Genomic DNA, 25,925 nt, shown 5'->3' on the forward strand with positions numbered 1-25,925 from the left:
TTCTTTCCTGAATACCATTTATCTTATTTCTCTGATATTTGTGTGAATTAGACAAATGAACTTGCACATTTGGCACATAACCTCTTCAAAACATGCCTAAAAGGGAACATTTTTTGAAAGGTTTTAAGATACTTCCTCACCTCTACATATTTTTCTCTCTTATCTAATCCTACATCAATAGGCAAATGATATGTCAAATATACTTCTATTCCTAAAAAGATGATATATTCTTTAGTGTAGCACCAACATAACTATTCTAAAATATTTGTAGTTAAAATGCCCAGGTCATTTACTTTGATTTTTCATTTCTCACATCATATTTAAAGCAGTAAAAAATCTAGCTTTATTGTAAAGGATCCAGTCTAATCTAGAAATTGCTCAGCTCTTCTGTAAGAAAGTAGAGGATCACTGATTTGCATATATTTGGTCAAGTTACCTTGAGAAAAGCATACATTTCAAGATTCCTCTATCCCTCCAAATCTGTTTCTATAATACTCTGAAATATACTACTTTATTAATTGGTCATTTTGCTAAGTACCATGTAAAAGAACCAGCACATAGCAATATCCCATGGTCAAAAGGTTATAAATATAAAACTAGAAACAACCTTAGAAGCCATCCAGACCAACCCCTTCATTTGATAGATAAGGAAGCTGAAGACAAGAGTTTGATGACTTGCTTAAACTCATATGGCTAGAATATGACAAAGCTGAGAGTAGTTACGTTACAAAATACAATTTTGACACTTTTTCATGAGTCAGAGATAGGTGAAGAAGTGTTTACCTTGATTAAAATAACTGTGTCTGGGGCAGTTATGTGGCACAGTGGATAGGACACTGGCCCTGGATTCAGGAGGACCTGAGTTCAAATCTGGCCTCAAACCCTTGACACTTACTAACTGTGTGACCCTCGGCAAAAAAAGAAAAATAAATAACTGTGTCTTTAAATGCTTTATATTCCTTCCTGATTCTTCAGATGGTGACAAAAGAAGCATAATCCATATTTTGTCTAGATTTCCATAAAAACTTAAAACATGGTTCTTTCAGATCTCTATGATCATTTGGTAGCCAATTAGTGCATTATTTATCTCAATGATTATGAGGGATTGGAAAGGAAAGTAAAATATCAGTTGATCATCCTGTGACCAATTTGGTCCTATAGTATAGTTTGTTTCTTGTCTGTGGCTATCTACTCTAATAAATATTTTGGTAACTATCTCTCTAGCAGGAATTAAATTAGTTGGCTAATATAGTGCAGAATTCCATCTTATGGTGATATATTCAGGAAACTGAGGCAAAGTTACCTCACTAAACACCTCCCTTATCCACTTCATTTTCTATATGTAGACAGTTGAAAAAGCTAAACATCATATTTGAAACTTTCAGTAGCAAAATATCAATTACTGTTATTTGTGGAAACCACATAATCATCTTGAAAACATTTTTTATTGAAACAGAATAGTTCTGGTGCCAGTTTGTAAAGATTTTCATTTCCTTATGATGAAAGAGTTATGAATGAAAATGGGCTATTTCCATTATAGCTTACACATATGTATCATTACACATCTTAAGTTACTTGTGAGGAGGCTAGCCTTCAAAGAATCCAATTATGGACTGGAGCAAAAGATGTTTCTTCAGTGAATTTATCAATAATCATAATCCAAGATTCGTGGATTCTAAAAATTTTTTGAACAGACTTTCTGCCTTAAATAACATACTTAAACTCCTGTATCTATGATTCTTCTTGAATAAAATAGAATTAGCAAAGCAATCTCAATCTCAAAACTATTATCACTAAGAATGAGTAAGATGTATAGGAAACAAAGTCTTTACTTGGTACAGGAATAATCATTTTCATTGCTTATGAGAGTCTGCACTGTCTAGTTTTAGAAAAAAAGTTACCTGACTACATTTATAGTAACTAAAGGGAAGCATTGCAAATAGACAGGAAAAAAGTAACTTTATTTTCTTAAATGAAGCAGAATGATCATTTTAGGGACATAGTTTTTGTTAATGCATTCTGCTTGATTGTTTCTAGACAATGAAAATGAGAGCTAATATTTCTATAATGCTTTAAGGGTCACAAAACATTTTACATATGAATGTCATTTAAAATGTTGTTTTACCTGGCAATTTTTAGAAAGGACATGCTCCTTTTTTGAGCAAATCACTTGAGTCAGTTATACTTAAGATTCACTAGAGAAAATATGTACAACTTGGAGATTGGGCCATTAAAACATTTTTTTAAAAAGGAAAATATTTAGACTGATTTTACATAACTAAGCTAAATAGTGTGAATAAAATAATCGAAGATAAAAGTCTGATTCTTTATTGATGTCTAATTATAGTTCTCAGTCAGAAGTTGACTATTACCAGACTTTCAACTATAGTGATATCTAAAGATGCAGCTTAATTAGAAATAGGCAAAAGAGAACTTTCTGAGATGAAAATGGAATAAACAAGTAGCAAAATCCCTGGATAAGCATCACTCTTTGGCCCTAAAGAAATCACCACTGACTGATAGAAACTGGTCTCACTGTCTGGAAGGGGTTCATTTAGGGACCTTAATATGAAATGGAAATTCCAACCAACTTTTTCCCTTTGAATTCTATAATCGAAAGTGTATTCTCCATTTGAGCCATTAGGAAGTGGTCCTATATGGCTTGCAGTCTTCAGATAGGACCTCACAGTTGGGTGTTTCATTTAAGTAAATCAATGATAATAGTCTATGGGACTCAGAAATATCAATAAACATCAAATTTTATTGTACCATATAAGAAAATATGAAAAGAAAGAGGTCTATATTAGTGCTACTGAGTTGTATTTTGATGACAGACTTAATGGCTTCTTAGCATGTTTAGCATATGAAGCCACATCACCAGGATATCTAGAACATTTTTATCCAATTTTATCTATCCATCTTTTGTTGTTGTTGAATTTTAAGTTATGTCCAACTCTCTGTGACCTCATTTGGGGTTTTCTTGGCAAGGATATTCAATTTGTTTACCATTTCCTTCTCCAACTCATTTTATAGATGAGAAAACTGAGAAAAACAGGGTTAAGTGACTTGCCTAAAGTCACGAAGAAGTGCCTGGGGCTTGATTTAAACTCAGGAAGATGAATTTTCCTGACCCCAGGCTGGACAGTCTATTCACTGTGCCATCTAGCTACTCTACCTACCTACCTACATACATACATATATACGCCCCTACCTACCTACCTTCCTATCCATCTGTCATCTATCTATCAATCTATCATCTTTATATCTATTTCTTTATCTAGTTATTTGTTCATTCATTTGCCCATTTATTGTCATTCACTCATGTCTTCCTTCATTTATTTTTTAATTTATTTATTCATTTATCCATTCATTCATTTTTTTCTTTCAGTTCCTTATTTGTGGATTTATCTTTATATTTACTTATTCATTTATTTGATTTTCTGCTAGACCCAAGAAGAATTTTTTCTAGCTTTGCTATAGAAATGAAGTATTCGGTTTTTAACTTTCATCTCTTAATAACAACATTCATGTCTCTGCTTTACCCCTAAACCTATCCGGAAGAAGTATTTACAGCTAGATTTGATTCAGAGAATGATAGTCTTAGATGGTTCCCAGCTTCTAAAAGTTCTTCCTGGGACATTCTCACCCTAACCAGTTTAATGTCATAGTTTAACGGCTGAAGGGGCTCATATTACATCCCCCAAATAGATCACCATGTGTTCACTGCAGTCAAATCAACAAAATTCAAATTTCAAATGGGGCAAGCTGATGATGAACAACAACTAGTTTTAAGAGTACTGTACTTACTAAGGCTATTTCGTAACCATCACACCTGGATCATTCTTCTACTACTGTAATGTAATGTTTGTTAATGACATATGTTTGTAAATACGTAAATTTAAAGTAGTAAGTCTTCAAGAAATCATTTCATATATCACAACCTACTATAATACTAGTATTCGACAACTTAAGTTTGATACAGAATTGAACTGATTTTAATCATTTACAATTCATCCAAGATTTTAGAATTAATGGAAATGAATAGAAGCAGTTCTACAATATTTATTTTCTTGTTGTGAGCACTAATTACATGGTTTTAAATACTTATGGGAAACAAGATTATTTATTTTAATTTTATTTATTTATTTATTATTTTTACAAGATCCTTGAAGTCAAAAGATTAGTTGAAAATTTTCATGGCTTTAGATTTGAATCTGGTGCTTTGATAATTTTTACCAAATGTTAATGCTTTATCACAAAGCATGTTTAATATGTTGCAAAGATGTATTTAACACTTAAGCTTCTCAGTTTGAGATTTATTTTTCAATTTATGAGGCAAGCAGGTCCTAGTTTTAAATACAGTATGGTCTAGACACTATACCTATATATTCTTGCCAGGCATTTAAAGGTGAGTAGGACAGAAATCATAATCAGACAATGAAATGACAATTCACTGAAAAACTTAGGGCCTCAGAAATGGCTCCTTTACATATGTTTTGGACTCAGCCAGGAAAATAACTAAAGTTTTGAGGAAAACTGTGGATGTAAGAATTATTACTAGCAACAAAAAGTCACATAACCCTAGTGTCCTAGGTCTAACCCTGTGTCCTAGGACACTTTACACACAGAAACGCGAACACGTAAATAGAAATATATGTATGTTTATATATTCATATATGTATAGATATACACAGATAAATCTTATGTCTGTATAATTACATTATATATGCATATATATATGCATATATCTTATCTTGTTAATCCCTTGATTTGATAACATATTTCATTCTAAATATACCCTTTCTCCTCCCTTCCCAGCAAACCATCCTCTGTAACAGTGATTTAAAAAGGAAAAAAAAAAGCTTAACTTGATAATTAACACATTGACTATTTATGAAAAGACATTCAATATGCCATATCCAAAGTGTGCTGCCACTGAGATGAAGGGAAGGAGATACATCTTCTCATCTCTTATCTGGTGTCAAGTTTGGACCAGTTGAATTTTGGCCACTTTCCTAACTGTCCTGGATATTCATTTGCTTTTAGTCAATCACAACTAGGGTTATATTTAAAGCCATAGTTACAGGGAGTGTTGCTATGAACAAAGCCAACCAAGACTTTGACTTTAATTACAAGACTTCCTGACAACAGTTAGGTAAGTATTGGTCATAAACCAGAGATATATAGTATATATGGCAGCTTCACTTGCTTAGTAAGAGTGAAAAATGAGCTTGAGAGTCTTTCTTTTCCCTTTTGGTTGAAAATGTTAGTTTTTTTGTTTTGTTTTGTTTTTGTTTTGTAATGGCTATGGGGGGAAAAGTGAAACTGAAATTAGTATGCACTTGTAATAAATTAGTAGGATAAAGGAAATCTATGCCCATAACATATCTAATAACCTTGTTGTCTCTTGTGTTTGACTCCGTGTCCCATTCCCAAAACTGATTTCCTGATTTAATCAATAAACATTTATCTATCTATGGAATAGATTCAATCTATAGATAGATAGATAGATAGATAGATAGATAGATAGATAGATAGATAGATAGATAGATTCCAAAGACTAAAAAATAAGAATCTCTCATGACTATAGACCAGTTTCCCTAAAGTTAGGATGATACCCTTAGCTTCTTTAGACTGAGATTCAAACCTCTGTCCTTTTAAATCCCATTTATTCTAAGCTATTCGCTAGCTTCTTCCATTGCAATCCATTTGTACACAATTAATTAAAAGACATGAATCAGAAAGCATTTATTATCAGGCATAGTTTTCTATAAAATGCAACCAGGAATTAGAAACAGCTCAAATAAATAGAGAAATCATGGACAAATATGTAACAATGACAGGGAAATAATAATCTCATATCATGACAACAGTCAACAGATTTTTTTCTTTTCTAGTGACTCCTGTCATTTTTTTTGTCCAGTGAGGGGAGGCTATAGCTACTGGAACCAAGCCTGCAATATCCATACACTAATATCTGAATTCCTATCACAAAATATCTGGAGGAGGTAATCCAGTCTTCCTCTTTCTCTGTCTCTCTCTCTCTCTGTCTCTCTCTGTCTCTGTCTCTCTGTCTTTGTCTCTCTCTGTCTCTGTGTCCTGTCTCTCCCTCTGACTGTCTCTGTCTCTACATCTCTTTTTTCTATGTCTCTGTCTCTCTAGCTGTGTATATATCTCTCTATGTCAATTTCTCCTGTATGTTTCTGTCTCTGTCTCCCTCTGTCTCTCTGTCTCTGTCTCTCCCTGTCTCCCCCCGCACCCCTAACACCTCCTTCACTTAAAATCAAGAAAGACTATATATGACAGAGACAAAAACATGAGGAATATACTCTCTGGGTATCATGCTGGCTCCAAAACCCAAAGGGCCTCAGGCCCCTCTCTACCTGGAGGGTGTTAAGTGATTTTCCCCCTTCTGTAATGTACTGCCATTATCCCTCCATAATCAGTAAAACATGTTTTTCTTTACCAGATGGTTAGCAAAGTGGACCCACTCACAGAATGTCTGAACATGCTTTAGATCTCTCCAATACATGTCCATTCTGCATCATTATGTCCTCTAGTAGCAGGTTCCTTAGCATTTTCCATGTAGAGAGTTAAGAAGGAAGAAGAGGAGGAGGAGGAGGAAGAAGAAGAGGAGTAGGAGAGAGGAAGGAGAGGGGGAGAGGAAGAGGAAGAAAGAGAGAAGAAAAAAGAAAAAGGAAGGAAGGAAGGAAGGAAAGAGAATTTCATTGTTTAGTCATTTCAGTTCTGTTTGACTCTAATTCCACTTTGAGGTTTTCTTGTCAGAGATACTGGTGTAGTTTGCCGTTTCTTTCTCCAGCTCATTTTTCAGGTGAGAAAACTGAGATAAACCAGGTCAAGTGATTTGCCCAACAACTAATAAGTCTCTAAGGCCAGATTTAAACTCAGGAAGATGAGGCTTCTTGACCTCAGGCCCAGCACTCTATCCATATGTGCATATCCATATATTGCACATATATGCATATATGTCTATGCATGCATAGGCATATGTGTATGAGAGTCAAATCATCAGTGATTAGAGAGCCAAGACCTTGATTCAAGTACTACGTCTGAAAAAATGGTTATGTAACCCTGAGCAAGTCAATTAACTTCTTAGAATTGAAATTCATTGGTGGAAGGAATTTCTTCATATGGCATTTCATATACTTATGAAATAATAAGACCAGTCCCTATCCCATGCATGCTAACAGACTTAAAGTAGAGGTAGCCCAATGTAGTGACAAACAGGTGGTTCTTGGAATCAGAAAGACAACTTCAAATCCCAAATTAGATATTAGTTTGTGTGACCTTGGACAAGTTACTTGACCTTTCTTTAAGCAACTTTCTAACCTTTGTAAGTCATAGACTGCTACCTTTGTGAAAGGAACATATTCAATGAACAAATTAAAACATGACTCTTAGATAAACATAAGAAAGAGTTTAATTTAAAATATTTTCTTGTACAAGTATAAATGCTATATTTGAGCAAATCCAACATGTAAAAGACCATATTTATTTAATAACACATTCTTAATTTTTAAAAATCACCTTTAATCTAAAAAAGAGTTACTCTGCTACTTCATTTAAAATGTTGATATACACGGGGGCAGCTAGGTGGTACAGTGGATGAAACACCAGCCCTGGATTCAGGAGGACCTGAGTTCAAATCCAGCCTTAGACACTTGACACTTACTGGCTGTGTGATCCTAGGCAAGTCACTTAACCCTCAATTGCCCTGCAAAAAAAATGTTGATATACCCACAAGCTTTCAGGATCACATCTCTTATAGCAGCAGAGAGATATGTCCTTTCTATACATATATTTTTGCAACTATATTTGGAATTAATTTTAAGCATATTCTCTTATATGGCTCTTCATTCAAGGCCATATGCTGCAATGCTGTTACAGCACATAAAAGGCAATTTAGACATATCCCTTTAACTCATAGTAGAACAATGTTCTTTTGTTTGAAGTTATATCATTTTGTTAAAAGTAAATCAAACATAGGTATATATTTAAAATCATGGCATTTGATAAGATAAGTCTTTTGGTTTGTTTTATGGATTTTATTTTTTGTTTGTTTGCTTGAACTTTTTTTTTTTTTTGTGGAGTTGAGACCTGGTAGAATACATTTGTAATCCCTCCTGCTGATGGGAGCCTGAGAATGGTAGATCACAAGCTCAGTAGGCTAGTAGAAGCAGACTAAATCTAATGGGATGTTCTTTGACTGTAACTATTATGTTGAGTCACAGATGGGAGAAGCTTCTTAAGTAATGTTGAACTGGCCAAAGTGGAAAAAATGGAACAGGTCAAAATTCCACTGCAAATAGTATTGGTGCTTGCAGAGTGGCCTTTGATCTTCCAGCTTGTGCTGAAAGTAATTCATTCTCAAATAGTTCAATTAAATAATAACACCATGGAAGAAGGCATCTAAAGTAAAAGAAGGTATAAGAAGTAGTTCTTTTGTTTTCTATCTCTGTGTGTGCCTTAGCACCTCAAAAATCCCAAGATCTCAGAAAATAAAAGTGAGCTGAACACCTCCAGCTCCTACTTATGGACTACAAGCCCAGATTTTAATTATTTTTCCCTTCTCTAAAATTGGTGGGTGAAAAAGGGGAAAAAAAAGCAATACAAAAAGGAAAATAATGAGTGACCTCAACTCTGTGAAGCATTACATTCAGAACCCCAGGCTGGTCAAAAGGCAGGACCCTGTGTCCCAAGCCCACACAGGAAAGCTACGTGCAAGAAGGACATATGTTGTACATAAACCGAAAATTAAAAAGAAAATAAATGAAATTTCCTACTTCCTCAAAGCCTGAAAGTGATGATAAGAATGGAGGTACTTGAATGATTAAAATTACAAAATGCCTAGTTATCACCATACTGAAGATGTACCTTTCAAGATGTTGTCATGACAAAAAGCCTTTCATTCAGCATGCAAGGAGACTGAGACCTAACATTAGGCTGAGACAAGTTTTAATCACCCTTACTGACCAACATTGAGTCAAGATAGTACTTTTCTTGAAGCAAATGCTTATTGGCTTACTACTTGTAACTGTATTTCCGACTATTGACCTTGTTCCTCTGTGGGAAAAAACATCGGAAATTTGTCACTCTACCAAGGTCTATATTTTGAGGGTGAATATTGCAAAGATCTCACTTATACATACTTCAAGAAAAAGAGACTGTGTAAAGATAGAGACCAAAAAAGAGAGATTTTTGACACAGAAGAAAAATTAGATGACAAAGCAGTGCAAGAATGATTTTTTTTAAAGTAGACTTTCAGTAACTATTCCAAGTGAAGAAATATTTTCAGCACCAAGCTAACTGAAATCAGTAGTCTCTCACACCAGTGAATTTTATCCTCCGAAGACATTATTTTAATTAAAGCACTCATTAAAGTATTGGGAATAAATTTTTAAAAATCAGAAAATAAAACCAAGTCTTCTGCAAAGGGAGGGATCCATAACAAGCAATTATGCAAAATTCCTTCGAGCTCAAATTCTAGATGATTTGTAAAATAGTTTTCATTTATTGCATGGATTATGGTTCAACAAAACTCTTAGAGAGGGAAGCAGGTAACCTGGGTTATGCTTTTTTTATGGTATAAATCTGTATACATTTGTACAAGATATATTCCCTGTCTGGCTTTCAGTTCTCTCATCCATAAAATGAAAGTGATGGACAAGATATTGTCTGAAGTCCTTGACAATTCAAATATCCTAACTATTGGTATTAGAAAAGCAGCTTAGAAATGTGTTGGGTGTAAGGGGTAGGATGAAAAATAAATTATACCAATGTGGTAATGTTTTACATAATTGCAGTTGTATAACTACATTTGGATTGTGCACCACCTGAAGGAGAGGGGAGGGAAGAAAGGAGGTATAAAATTTGAAACTTAAAACCTTAAATAAAAATGTTTATCATTAAAAAATAAATTATTTTAGTAGTAATAATAACCATCTTCATTTGCATTGTATTTTTAACTTTTAAATGATTTTATGTAGACTATTCATTTCCTCAAATTATTCATTCTGCCTCTAAGATTCTTGAAAATGTGCATAAGACTAGAGTCCTACCCTCCTGTTTCTATTTTTCCCTCTTTTATACCAAATGGAGGAAATTTCTTAGTAACCTTCAGTTAGTTTGACTGAAAAACAAAACAAAACAAAAACTGGGAGTATCTAAGCATTGTGCTTTGACCAGCAAAAGAGCTCAATAAATGTTGAATGAATGAGTAAATGAAAAATAGATTCTATAGCAATGTAGCAATTTTTTTCCGACTGTGCAAATCCAATCTGAGAATATGTTTCTTTGGTGGTGATGGGGACTTGGATTGCATGACATGGAGAGAGAGAGAGAGAGAGAGACAGAGAGAGACAGAGACAGAGACAGAGACAGAGATAGAGAGAAAGACAGAGGCAGAGACAGAGAGAGTCATAAATATTTCTAGGACCTAAAAGAAACAACACAACTATTTTAATAACAGTTAGCATTTTATAAATATCTCTATTTATCTGATGGGAGGAAAATGATGCAAGCATATTACAAGGGTACAGTTACCTTCCTTTGAGATTCAAGAAAATAGGAAACATTTTAAAAATGAAATCCAGGGGGCAGCTAGGTGGCACAGTGGATAAAGCACCAGCCCTGGATTCAAGAGGACCTGAGCTCAAATCTGACCTTAGACACTTGATACTTACTAGCTGTGTGATCCTGGGCAAGTCACTTAACCCTCATTGCCCTGCAAAAACAAACAAAAAAACCCCCCAAAAAACAAAAATGTAATCCAGGAATGGAGATAATTCATACTTTAGAATTTAAATGGATTTGTAATCATTAGAATGGACACTCCCCCCACAAATGCAGATAGCCACCTCTCCATGCCTTCTCAGCCAATAGGGTTCCTGTCCAGGTTCTTCCATCAATATTGAAAAAAAAAAACTGTTCTAGCTGACACACTTCTCTTATCTTTAATATTATGTGTAGACTACTACAATGCTCATACAGTCCATCTGCTACTGTTACCCTCACTACATGACTGATCCACTTATGTTTTCCAGTGACCAGCTTACATGATTCTATATTCTATAATAATTTAATATGCAGGTTCCCAATAATACTTTGATGGAATTCTTAGAATAAAAAAACAAAATGGAGAAAATATTCTCCTGAAGGACAGAGGAGTATTGGTGAATTAAATTGTCCAAAAAAGGACAAGGGATATATTATCTTAGATCTAGAGCTAGAAAAAAAAAACTTAGAGGACGTCATATTTTACTCTCTCATTCTACAGATAAGAACACTGAGTCTCGTGGCTATTGAGTGACTTGCCCAAGGTCACAAATATAGGAGTCCTCAGATGTGCTTTGAAACCAGGTCCTCTGACAGAAGAGGCAGTTCTCATTCCACTATAAATAACCCACTGAATCACTAATGGATTTTTCTCACTCTACTTGTCAGTTAGTTGGTCCCATTTAACTATACCTTGGCATGGATTGTGGGCCATTACCTTGCTTTATACTTCATAGAGCTGCAGCTTAATATCATTTCCTTTCTTTTCCTCTTCTAGACTGGCAGATTGCTACACTGGCCTTACTCTTGGGTGGTGCTGCCATCATTCTCATTGCCTTCCTGGTTGGTTTGATATCTATCTGTGTGGGATCTCGGAGACGCTTCTATAGACCAGTTGCAGTTATGCTTTTTGCAGCAGGTAAATATATTCATATTTTCCATATCTGCATTAAAATTCATGAGGCTCTCTATGACTTCATTGTCCATGCAGAGGTAGTACATCTATAGTGCACCCAATACAAATTGGTGACATTTGTTATGTCTTAAGATAAATTGCATTAGACATTAGCAGATTATTAGTTTTTAGTGTCAAATATTTTAAAAGTCATGAGTTCAAAACTTTTAAACAAAATATGAATAAATAATACCACTTGAATGTACTACTTGTCTTGTCAGTTGCTAAACTGCAACAGATTTATTTACCAACAATCTTTTTTCCCCTCTCAGGGGGTTTTATTTCTGGCTGCCCTTTTAGTCTTGTTGAAATCTTAATAAGTCAAGCTATTTCCTACAACTTGAAGTTAGGAGATTAATTTCAAACTCTTTACTGTCATTTGTAATTCTATCTGAAAATAAATCAGATTTGTTTTAATTTGTTATTTTGACCCTGTACCACCAATAAGTCAGTTGTGAAATGTTAATGAATATGTGCTTATTAATTTAACAGCTATCATGATATGAAAGTTTATCCATATTAAAACACCAATTAAATAGATGTTTAAAAATCACAGTGAGATGTTCAGAAAGTGCCTCACTGACTAAAAAAAAAATGTGAGCCATTTCTTTAATGAGATTGATAACTCCAAAAAAATTACTTTGTTAAACAGTATCATTTGAGTTGAAATGTATATATTTTTATCTTCAGATGATTTTCATTCATTCTGTCAATCACATTTGTATCAAAGGCCACGATATCACCTATCCAATAGCCAATAATGAATAGAGCTAAAGAACCATGTAAACTACTAGATGGACTTTTAAAAGTCATTAAAATGTTAGAAATAGATCAGTGCTTATTGAATTTGAAAGGTATTGAGACTATAAAAGAAAGAAAGGGAATAGTGAAGTGTTCTGCTGCCCCCTACTGTTTATGTTCATGTTTTTACTGGACAGATTTCTTGAGTGTCAGAAAACATTCTCAAAGAAGACAATACAGTCAAACCACCACACTTTACCAATAAGAAAACTAGGCCCCAGAGAAATAAAGTCACTACTTACAGATCACAGACATGGCAGAATCAAAATAAGAGGCTCACAGGATCATTGATTTTAATTTAGAAGGGAACTCAAAGATCACCTAGCCTAATTTGGTTATTTGGAAATTAGGAAATTGAAGTCTGAAGACATTAAGTGACTTCACCAAGGTCACCCAAATGACAGTAACGAAGTAAGAATTAACGAATATGTCCATCAGGATTCAACTCCTAATCAAGGAGTTGATTGTTAATTAATTTTAATATTATTACTTTAAATTTTATATTATGATTACTACTGTTAATAATGATGATAATTTAACTATTATTTTTCATAACCAGACTCCATTTTACTAAAGAAATAGTTATGTAGCAGAATTCCAAGGTGAAAAAAGAAGATATCTAAGTCCCAGGAAACAAAATTTCCTTATGACTAATTTAACGGAACATTAATATTCCTTCAAAGTCCCTAGAACTACAGTTTAGTTTTGGCTTTGAGACTTATTCTGTCTCCAGCACTATTGAGTAAAAAAATAATAATAATTTGTGTCTCCCTGGAAATTCATTTTCAGTAAATTTCATCTTTATAACTATGGTTTGCTTCTTTAAGTACTTAAACAATGATTGACAATATTAATGACACGATATATATTAAATTTTTATTATTTAGGAATATGCGTGTATATATGTTACATGTGCCTCTATGTATATGTATGTATATGTATATGTGGAGGGGGGAGAGAGGGAAGAAAGAGAGACACACAGAGAAACACAGAGTCAGAGATAGCAAAAGAACTATTTTTTTTCTATTTTTCATAGTATGATATTCCATGCTAAGTAAGTAATAAAATTATATGTCTTCTGTTGACTTTGTTAGTATTTTAATTCATCTTTGTAATAGGTATTTGAAGATCTAGTGGGGGGAAACATCACATGCATAAATCAGAATGAGTTTTCATAACAATTATAGTTTCCAAATTTTCTTTCAAAGAAAAGATCCATGGTTTTTCATATTCAGCTTAACATGAAATATTGCTTTCCTTTTTAACGTAGTTTTGTTTCCAAATAAGCTACACTTAGAGGGTAGATAAGTGTAGTGGTAACTAGGTGATACACTGGATAGAAGGCTGGGCCTGGAGTCAGGAAGACATCTTCATGAGTTCAAATCTAGCCTCAGGTGCTTACTAACTGTGGGACCCTGGGCAAGTCTCTTAACCTTGTTTTCCTTACATTCTTCATCTAGAAAATGAACTAGAGAAAGAAATGGCAAACCACTCCAATATCTCTGCCAAGTAATCCCAATTGGAGTCACAGAGTCAGACGTGACTGAAATGATTAAACAACTAGAACAAAGTTACTCCTATGGTATACTACATGAGATAGTGAAAACTATACTAGATGTGGGTTCAGGAAACATGGGTTCAAATCCCAGCTTGTAATATTTAGTAGAATTGTACTGGGGATGAATAATTTCCCTTCATCATACTTTATTTTCCCTAAACCAGCAGAGTTATCATGAAGAGATAAAGTGTTATGAAATTCTAAAAGTATTAGATATCTACTCACTAATAAGAAGATAAATCTCTTTAAAAATAAGTTAATCAAAGTTTTGTGAGAATAAGAACTTGAAACTAGATGCATCCCCCCAAAGAAAATCCAGGGATTTTTTTTTTAAATACACCTAGCATTTTTCAAACAACTGTAAACCCCAAGCCAAAATTATAACATCATTCAAACAGTATCTTTATATGCTGTCATTTCATTTAACTCAGTCTCTTTTGACATGCTGTGAATATATGAGTTCTTGAAAGAATCATTAACTTTGAACTCATTATGCATTTAAGCAGGGTAGAACTTCATGGTTATTTGTAACACAGCAGGTTAGTCTTTCCCTTTCTGTTTGGAGAATATTATTAAAAGTGCTTGTAGCTGATTCCTAGAAAATATATTCATTAAAATAGATCCATCATGTTCCTGTGGGCAAAATAAAGGAGAGAATTGGAAAATCTGCTTACAAAAAATGAAGCAAGGTTGAAAAAAGGCTTTACTCTAAGGGCACTAAAGTAATGTACCTGTTATTATGGATGTTACTTCCATGTGGAAAGTATTGGATTTGCAGTGCTTGATTAAAATCCTGCTGTGCCTCTTCCTAGCTTTGTGACCATGGATGAGTCACTTAACTTTTCTCAGTCTTCAATTCTTCAATGGTAAAATGAAATGATTGAGTGAGTTACCCAACCCCCAGGTATCCTCCATCTCTTGACTCCCTATATTTTCATTTGTTCTCCTGTATGATTGGCCTCACACTAGGGGACTTCAAGATATCGACAACTCTCCCTCAAACACCCTGACCATTCAATTCCTCAACTTACTCACTTCCACTCCACCTCAAGCACACACATAGTTGCTCATACTCTTGATATTTCCATCATCCAAAAATGCACCATGACCATATTGAAGAATTCCCAAACATCCTTATCTAACCATAATCTCTTGGCTTTCTACCTCTTCTTTTACCTTCCTTTATTAAGCCCTATTCACTATGCAGAATGTAATCTTCATCCTTGACCCCTTAATTCTCTCTCAAACCATCTCCCCTTCATGAGCCATTCTGTTTTCCCCATCTTGACCCTCTGGTGAACCACTTCAACTCTATCTGTCTTTTTCTCTTAAGTCTCTTGCCCCCTTATTATATCACCAATTACATCCTGCCAAACCTCAGGTTTGGATGATTTCCAATATCCACCACCTTTCCTCCTACACATGTGCTGTTGCAGGAAGATGGAAAATATCATACAACTCTTCTGGTTAAATTCCTTGAGAGGACCAGGCATAATTAGTGCCTCTTTTCATCCTTGTCTTAATCCCCTACAATCCAGTTTTTAACCTCGGCAAAACTACTCTATCCTAAATACTCAATGATTTCTTAATTGCCAAATCTCCTGGTCTTTTTCTCAATCCTTACCCTTTTGGCTTCACTTTAGCCTTTAACATTTGATCACCTTCTTCTCTGTGATATTTCCGTCTCTTGAGGTTTTCAGTATACCACTCCCTCCTGATTCTCCTTCTACCTATCAGAATGAGCCTTCTCTGTTTCCTTTGTTGAATTCTCTTCTGGGTCATGACCTCTAACAATAGGTGTCAAGAAATAACTAAAGGTGTCATATCAAGTAAATCAGGTTGGAAGTCAGTAGGAATAGAATCTAATATGGATTTTCCTCTACAGAAGCCTCAGCTAATTGAATCTATTTGCCTAAGAGCAAATTTAATTTGGGCTGAATGATATTGAAAGACCCTTCCAGGCCTAAAATTAGGCAAATGAATAAGATTTTTCATGAAACCATTTTCTCCTTATAGACAGCATTATTTAAATATGCAAAATGTTATAGTCATCAATATAAAAATATTTAACAATAGGCACTCCAAAAATAAATTGTAGATTATGGAAACAACATCCTTTTAAGTTTAATCTTAATTATTGACATTTTTCATATCATTTCCTTAAGTTTACAAATCAATAAAAAAAATAAATCAAGCTTTGATTTGTAGTGTTTGACCAGGTGCCAATTTTCACCCTGAATATTGACTCCATCCCTGAAAGTTGCAACTGATGTTTGTTACCCTCCCATGATTAGATTATAAAATACATAATGTTGACAATATTAGGGTCTTTCCATGGAAAGAAACACTGACTTCTTTTTAAGCTTTGAATATGTTTCCATGCGCCACTACGCATTCTATTTCTAAAAACTTTTAAGAAATTCAAGTGACAATTTATGCAAGCAAAGTAGAAAGGTTTTACCTGAGTATAAACATTTTTTCTTTTTTTTTTTTTTTTAAGTGAGGCAATTGGAGTTAAGTGACTTGCCCAGGGTCACACAGCTAGTAAGTGTTAAGTGTCTGAGGCCGGATTTGAACTCAGGTACCCCTGACTCCAGGGCGGGTGCTCTATCCACTGCGCCACCTAGCTGCCCCTAAACATTTTTATTAAAAAGAAAATAAACATTTCATAACTGGAAGATTATTTTTCAGCATCCATTTTATTATGTACATTTTTCTCCATGATTTCAGAGAGAGTAGAATATATTATTCAGGCCATAAAGCTTTTTTTAAATATTATTATAATCTGGCATTAATATGATAAAGGTTTATTTCTAAATAGCTATATAGGCATTTATACCAGTTGAGCTTCTTGTAGATATATTCCCTCTTTTTCACAAGAGGAAAGTTTTATGGCTACATTACTGTACCTCAAAAGCCAAATATTTTCTTAAATAAATTAAAGCACACAGAGATGGATTTTAAAAACAATCACTGTAAACACCTCACTCTAGGGACTAGATCACAGAAAAGGAAATGAAAAAAATTCATATTATTGTCCCTAATCCATATGCACATAAGTCAATAACCAGGCAATATCAGTAATGATTTTAAGTTATCATATGGTGGTTATTCATAGGTCTATATGGAATGTGCTTATTCACTTGAGTTCAGTTTCTATTGCACTTGGTAACTAAAAACCACATCTTTGTTATAAGATTTGTTTGTTTGTTTAGGAGATAGTAGTGGTAGCCAGTATATGTGATTTCATTTTTGTGGGGGAATTTCCTGGTACAAGAAATTATCTTCATTGATGCAGATGGACAATTCAAGTATGAGTCCAAAAGAGTTCTATGGTGGTACTATAAGGACATATAACCTGCCCAGGGTCACCTATATTTTTCAGTCACAGTCTAAGTCTTCCTGTATAATTCCAGTCCACCATCTCTAATTATAATTAATATTTGGTCAAAATTGACTTTTTGATAAATTTAATACCATAGACTGTGAAACTGCTTTTTTTCGTATTACTTGCATTGAAGAGAGATTCTTATTTTCTAGGAAGACATTTGCCCATTCCACCTAAGCTTTGTGACATCTGAGTAGCCAGGTTGAACTCTCCCAAGGCTTCTGTCAGTGTGTTTTCAATACTGCATACCTGGTTAGAGATAAACTCTTGATGATCTGAGGCCATACCCTATAGAAAGTAGTGGATTTTATGTATCCTTCCTTTAAGAATTTAGTCTATTCCATCTATTTTTTCCCAGTGATAGAGGGAAGTTTTTAATTTATTTTTTACAGCATAAACATGAATTGATGGTTGATTATAAAAAGAGCTGCCACTTTGGTGACAGCTCATTCTGAAATCTGATGGTAGTCTTTCAAAGAATATAAATCACAATAGGAATGATGACCTTTTCCTGGCAATTTGATTGAGTAGAAGATTCAGCACTATTGGATGATTAAACAGGTTTCCTCTCATAATGTTGTCCCTTTTGTAAAGGTTAATGAACTATGTCCATTGCTAGATTACAATTTCCTTTTCTGTTCTACTCTCTTCCAATATGATTCTTGTTTTTTGTTTGTTTGTTTGTTTTTTACTCTCCTGAGATTTATGGGGTCCCAAAGAAAAGAGTTAACATGGATTTACCGAATACTTAGATTGTGTATTTATTTCAGAAAGATTTTATTTCTTTAAAAATCACAAACAAGTGTGACTTTCACATATGCAGTGCAAAGATCTCTTTATAACAAATGTATCCCAGCAATTAAAATACATATGCAAACTGTTACACTGCTTAGTTTATAGAACTCCATAGTGGAAGCCACAGATTTTAGCTATGGGCTTAAAGATACTGTGCCCCCATAGAAGTCTAATGGGACAGAGTCAGCGTTCAGAAACAGAAATTATTCTTGTGAGAGAGATGGCACACTTGGTGTGAGAAATGGGACTGCCATTCCAGGGCATAAGGTGTACATTTCACAATGAATTCACAGAATTGTGAATCTTTAAGAGTGACTTCAGAAAGGAATCCTCATTCACAGGCAAAACAGCAGAGAACAAAAGAGTTCTTTTCTTGCCTTTCCTCTTGCCCCACCCTACTTGCTACCTTAAGAAGCAGATGCTGTATGAGGGTGGGAACCTTAGTAATGAAACTTTTTGAGTGAGATAATACCTCTAAGTGAACTCTTTACCACCATCTAGTTGTTTTTTCGTATGTTTGTTTGTTTGTTTTTGTTTTTGTTTTTAGGGAGAGGAACTTAATTCTTTGGAGAGTAGAGACCATATCAGGAAGTTCTATTCCTCCAATTTTTTAGCACAAGGCAAGGTCCATAGTGAAATGTATACATTTTAGTAAATGTTGAATTGAATTGAATAATAAAGAAATAAAATGTAAGTAAACTGCCTATGGGAAACTTAGGCTTTAGTAGATAATTCAAAACAGAAGAATTTTTTTGTTGTTGTTTATAATTGTCCTTTTTCAACTTTAACACATTCTGATTAGAATCTTTTAAAGAATGGTCTTGCATCATATTGACATATAGGGAATCCAAAATTTGGGTCAGAGCATTTCATTAGCACAAACAAGATTTGATTTTTATTTGGAGTAAATGCTGAGATTGTAGAGAGGGTCTTATTTTCTGTAAAGAAATATGCCCTTTCCATGTAAGTATAATTAATAAAATGAATAAGAACAAAATAATGTGTAGCATAAGAAAGAATTTGCAGTGATGACATCAGGGAAATTTGCTTAAAAGGTAAGTTTAGAGCCTGGTTTTGAGGTAAGTAAGAGGCATGAATTACAAGTAGAAATGGAAAAGATATTTCAAGAAAGGGGAGGAGCATGGAGAAAGGCTTTAAAGTGGGGATTTTGCAAGTCATGCATGTTGGGAAGCCAGTTAAATGGATTGTCTTGGTTTGAAATGCAGAGAGGTAGCTTCAAAAGAGGAGATGAGAGAGGTCTGAATGAGCAATAATTGAAAGTTATGTGACAGGCCAAGCAGTCCAGTTTTGTTCACTGAGAATGAATTTGAGCTCCCTAATTTCTGAATAGTATAAAATAAGGGCAAAGATTGTTGTTGGACATTATCCGTAAGCAATCAGGTCAGTATTTGTTAAGCCTCTCCTTCATTCCTGGCACTGAGCTAGGCTCTGGATACAAATTCAATGAGTGAAACAATCCCTACTTGTAAGGAGCTTGCATACTAATGGGGAAGATGATAAGAAATAATAATAATATGTATGTATGCATGTGTATGTATATATGACTATAAATAGAATAAATCAAAAGTAGTCAAATGCAAGATATTTTGGGAGAATGAACACAAGCAGTTGAGAAGATCAGGAAAGATTTTAAGAAAAAGAGAAAGAATAAATTGCTTCTTAAAGGAAGAGAGGCATTTTAAAATAGACATAATAAAGAAATGCATTCCAGTCTTGAAGTATGTCTACTACGAAGGTCTGGAGAAGGTAAAGAGCATAGAGAAGGTCATTTTGCCTAGATTGTCCTTTATGTGGGAAGGTATCATGTCCAATGAGGCAGGAGGGGTAGATGGGAGCAGATTTTGAAGGGTTTTGAAAGCTAAATAGAGGAGCTTCTATTTTGATCCAAGAGGAAAATGAAAACCATTAATGTTCATTGAGTAGGGGAGCCCTACGGTCAGATCTGTGTTTCAGGAAAAGCACTTAGGCAGCAGTGTATAGCATGGACTGCAGTGGTGAGAGATTTAAGGCAAGGAGACCAATCAGGAAGCTGTTTCACTAATCAAGTCAAGAGGTGTTGAAGGCCTGAACTAGTGTAGTAGCTGTGTGAGTTAAGACCATCATACTCACTTCTCCTAAACCAACTTTAGAAATGACATACTTATTTTAAAATTTAAAAGGAATTAAAATTAATTTTGTTCTTAAAATATCACACTACCTGAGATAATCAGAAACAACAAGAAGGGGCAAAACCAGAAGAGAGAATTGCCAACTTGAGAGTTCCAATTTGCTAACGGTATTTCTTTTTTTGAGATGCATTGTGGGCTAGTGAATAGTGGGCTAGCTTTGGAGCTATGAAGACCTGGGTTCAATTCCTGCCTCTGACATTTTCTAGCTTTTTTGGTATGGTTAAGTATTGGAGCCCCATGACACTAAATATGTAAATTACATGACTATAGGTAACTATATATGTATGTATACCTACTTGTATATTAATATATGAATAGATTATATATAGTTACATGTAACCATATAAATTAAATATAAAGCACTGATCAGCATCAGTACTTTCCTCCAGAGGTGAATTCAGTGGCTGCTAGGTGATACAGTGATTAGCCTCCCAGGCCTCCTGCAGTCATGAAAACCTGTGTTCAAGTCTAGTCTCAGATACTATCAATCAATCAAGAAACATTTATTAAACACCTATTATGAGCCAGGTATAGTGCTAAACACTGAGGATACAAAAAAGTGACAAAAGATACTTCTAGTTGTCAGGGAATTTACAATCTAATGGGAGAGACAGCAGGCAAATATAGACAGAGCAGGCTATATACATTATAAATAGGAAATAACAGAGGGAAGGCACTAGAATTAAAAGGGGTTAGAGCAGCTTTCTTCTAGAAGGTGGGATTTTAGCTATATTCCTATGGGCAGGTCATAACCTTATTCTTAGTTTCCTCATCTATAAACTGTGTTGTATAAAACACTGATTCCCCAGAGTTATTTTAAGGATAAAATGAGATAATATCTGTAAAGCATTTCACAATATATAAAATGCTATATTAATATTTGCTATTATTATAATTAAATATTTCTTCAGGCAGCTAAATGATGCAGTGAATAGTGCTCTGGGACTGGAGTCAGGATGACCTGAGTTCAAATCTGGACCCAGATACTTATTAGCTATGCACCATGGGCAAGTCACTTAACCATGTTTGCCTCAGTTTCCTCATCTGTAAAATGAGTTGGAGAAGGAAATGGCAAGCCACTCCAGTATCTTCACCAAGAAAAACCCAAATGGAGTCATGGAGAATCAGACATGACTGTATAGGAACAACAAAAATTTCTTCATTGAAGATGAATAATTTCATGTTTATAATGATTAGCAACATGTTATTTGCCAGCTTGATTAAGTCACATATTTCAGCATGTATTACTATAAGATGAATTTGTGGTATAAAATCAAATGTTTTATTGATAAAAAGTACAATACTTCAACTTGTTTCCTACTTGTTTATTTTAATTTGTTTCTCAGAAATTTATAACACCTTGTCCTAATTAAGATTGCTTTTCTTTCAGTTGTTCTACAGGTGTGCAGCCTTGTCCTCTACCCAATCAAGTTCATTGAAACCGTGAGCCTGAAAATTTACCATGAGTTCAACTGGGGTTACGGTCTGGCTTGGGGTGCAACTATATTTTCATTTGGGGGTGCCATCCTTTATTGCCTGAACCCAAAGAATTATGAAGACTACTACTAGAAACAACAGTCTCCAAAGAAAATATAAACAAAGGATTATTACATCTTTTCTAACATGGTTTTCTAGAATACTTGCGGAGAATCAAAGCAGTTTCATCTGTTGACTTACTATACTCTGCCCTTTGGCTGCTGACATTATAAACAGCTTTTACATATGTTTTGGGGACCTGCAGAAATTAAGAGAGTTGATTAAACCTAAGCAAATGCTGCAAGCTTCCAGTATGTTAACATCATTTTACTTGACAAGTGAAGGATCTATATGACAGACCATTGTCCGAAAACTAGTGGGAAAGAAAAATGCCTGCATCTCCTCTTGCCTGCAGGGGAGCAGCTGGCATAGGCTCCATTTCAAAGTTTCTTAACAAGGACAAGGATTCAGCTGTTAAAAGTCTTTTGCAAGCTTATCCTAACAGTCACTGCATTAGTCCTTAGTCACTTGCTTAATAATTTCTTGAAGAATGAGCTTCCCTTTAGTATCTAATGGGAGTAGTGAATGTGACTGGTTAATGACTCAAATTCCACATTCAAGAATCTTCTTGGTGATGGGAATTTCTGCATTGGCAATAAACATCTCCCTGCTAGATGTGGCAGAGAAGGAAACTCAAGACTTGGAGACATTTGTTTTTAATTATGTGGTGAGGAGTTGTGCCTCTGCCATAACTAGCATAAGAGCAAAATGGAAGGCCTCTCCTTTTCCCCCAGGCAAGCAGAAATTAAAACAAAAAATGCATGAGTTGCATTTGCCCTAAAGAATCTCTCAATCATTTTACAAACATTGCAGTAAAGATATGTGAACATGTAACAAGTCTAATTATTTTTATAGAAGACGATCATTTAGTACAAATTGCAATGCTATATATCTCAACTTCCTTGCACACAGACATCTATCACATATAAAACCCAATATTCCCTGTATCAAAGTGGTTTGAGCACTGACCTTGTGCACCTTGTTAAGCATCTTAGACTGGTACCCCACCCCCTTTAGCTGACATGCCAAAATACATATAGTTAAGTCATTTGCTGTATGCTCCCTTCAAGATATCATCAACAGGGGAATTTTCATTGAGAGGTATAAACAGAATGTTAAACTGAAATGGGGTAAATTCTAAATTGAAGTCCTAAAGTAGTTGAAACAAAAGTAGGTATTAGGATTACAATTTTCTCTTTAAAGCCCTTAAAAATATAAGCTGCTGTTTTAATTTCAGGAACCTCAAATATCTAGGTGCTTTTGTTTCTTGAAAAGCAGAGAGAAATATATATATATGTATATATATATATATGTGTGTGTGTGTGTATGTATGTATGCATATACACATATGTGTGTATGTATATGTGTGTATATGTATATAAATATACACACACATACACATATATATGGATATATGCTAAGAGTAGAGGACTAGGGTTCATCTGATAATTACATTGTCTTCTGAATGTAAACAATTGGCTGACAATTTCATGCCTTCAGCTATTTGAACACATATTTAAAGTGCCCCATTTCAATCCTTCATAGACTGTTTAAATTAAGGGAAGTGCCAACAGAAGAAAGTGTAGATTTGCAACCAAGTTTGTGTTGCAAACTGCTATGTTTATTTCTGTTTAATGCTTTCTAATTTGGGTACTTAAATTAATTATAAACATATTTTTATATCATATATACAGTTCTAATATAAAAGTTAAAATACTTATTTTTGTTAACAAAGACATGGAAATGATATATCCTAGTTGGCCCTCTTGCCAGAAGAGAATGAAAATCCTTTAAAATGCTCCAGTGTGCTGTTGTGTTCCTGGTTCCACAGAGGGACCACAGAATCCATTAACAGCATGACTACATCTCTAGTATTAAATGCATTGGTCACAGCTCACAAAACAGGGCCCCTGCTTCCAGTTTGTCATTGTTTAAGCACTGTTGCCAAAACAACAAAAACCCAACCCACCACAACTCTCTGCTTTCCTGTTTAAATACCGAATTTCTGTTTGTTGAACTTTCCAGTATGCATCTTGTAGAAATATAAATGAAATAAGAAATGAGAAGTGGAAGGTTCAGTTTTCATTTCAGCTAAATCAACCAAACTGGTTAAAAGTGCCTAAGGATGATATTCTTTGGAAAATGTGTGGTTCTGTGAAGGATTTTAAGAGATGGGAGGAAAATTTAGTTTGATTTCCATGAAAGGCACTCAAAAATCTTTTGAACTGGTTTTCTCAGAAATACTACTATGTTGGGCATAGACAGCTTTACAGCTAATTAGATATCATCATTGAGCAGCATGAAGAACACAAACTTTGTAGAAATATTTAGACTACTTAAAACAACAACAACCCCCTCCCACCTCTATTGTGAGAGGATGCCTTTTTTATTCTCAAATAATGGAAGAACGGTCCTGTGGTGCTGGCATCAATCAGTAAGGCAATTAGTCATCCAAGAGGATACAGTGTGCTGTTAGACCAATATCACTTCTGCACATCTTACCAAGCGTTCACTCTCTGTCAATATGGCAAGAAAGAAATGACAGAGAATATGTGTTGTGGGCTAAGGCATGCATAGTTTTGGATTACTGGTAAAGAATTTTCTAATATGATTTATTTTATCTTTCCAGTGAAGAGCCCCATGCTCTATTTCTGCCACTACAAACATTTGGAAATGTTTTAGTTCTGATCTACAAGGTCAATTCAAAAAAGAAAACCTTAAGTTTTCTATTCACCCAATATGATATGCTTAACATTTCAGAATAAATACAACAAAATACTTCTATATTATTCATATCATGTCTGCTCTACTTCAGTCTTATTTTGTTTTCTCTTACAAGAATAATTATTTCCCTTGCACAAATCCATTGTTTATCTTCCAGTTACACGGGCTTGCACACATGCACACATGCACATGTGCACACTCATAAACACACACACACACACACACACACACACACACACCCATATCAAGCAGGGCTAGTTATTTGTATTTCTTAAGCTTAACCTATTCCGTCCGGTGCTGACCTGTACAAAGCACCTCTCTTGGGATTTCTTGCACAATTATGTTTTAGCTTTTGTAAGTTCAACATGTAAATTTTAAAGACATAAATATAGAGAGACTTATGTATTTGAAATATAAATGATATATATGGATTAGCATGTAACTGTATATTATTAAACATGCAATGAAATGACTGGTAAGTGAAGTCTAATCTTATGACTAGCGATGTAATTTATTCAGACCGTATTTTTGTACAGAACTGTGCACACTAACCTATTGCCTCTGTGTCCTCTTTAAAGCCTAAAACTGTGCCTAGAGATTTCATCTGTCTTTAAAAAAATTAAATCTATTTCATGCTGTTAATGGTATTAGTTTCTCTACTGTTCTATATTTATTTTGTTTAAATATATGATGTGTTTATTACTTAAATGTGAATTCATGGTAACTCTTTTAAAAAGTCATAAGTAAGAAAGCTGTTTATACTATGGTTTTAGTTTGAAAACACACATCTAATTAAGCATTTCACAACTTTTGTAACTGATATGAAGTTATCTACATGGGAAAAAATAAAGATAAACTTGATCACATTGACACCTTACTGTATTCCGCACTGTCCAAGCTTCTGGCCTTTTATGGTCCACAGTGCATTTGCTATTTAAAATATATATATATATTAATATTTTTTGTTTAAATATATTTAAAATTATTTTTGTCTCTCATTTCAATATCTTTTCATTTTTCTTTATTATCTATGACTGAATGACAATGGGAGAAATAAATTAAAGTCTTAGAAACTGATTTCAACTTTCTCAGGGAGACAAAAGGAGAAGTTGCAGGTTAGGGCAATTTATGTTGTATGCATATACATATCTCTCCCATATGTATTTATGTATATATGTAATACAA

At 34.3% G+C, this 25,925-nt stretch overlaps 1 protein-coding gene across 1 annotated transcript in view; it reads left to right on the forward strand.

Moving 5' to 3' along the window:
* TMEM47 (transmembrane protein 47) overlaps nucleotides 1-25,413 on the forward strand; it is a 39,709-nt gene extending 14,296 nt beyond the window's left edge. The window contains exons 2-3 of the mRNA XM_043996821.1: nucleotides 11,573-11,713; nucleotides 21,871-25,413. Coding sequence (XP_043852756.1) covers nucleotides 11,573-11,713; nucleotides 21,871-22,049 — 320 coding nt within the window. The 3' untranslated portion in view covers nucleotides 22,050-25,413. The remainder of the gene's footprint in view (nucleotides 1-11,572; nucleotides 11,714-21,870) is intronic.
* Nucleotides 25,414-25,925: the final 512 nt, after the last annotated feature.

The sequence above is a fragment of the Dromiciops gliroides genome, chromosome 3 (genome assembly GCF_019393635.1).
Source record: "Dromiciops gliroides isolate mDroGli1 chromosome 3, mDroGli1.pri, whole genome shotgun sequence".
Classification (NCBI taxonomy): Eukaryota; Metazoa; Chordata; class Mammalia; order Microbiotheria; family Microbiotheriidae; genus Dromiciops; species Dromiciops gliroides.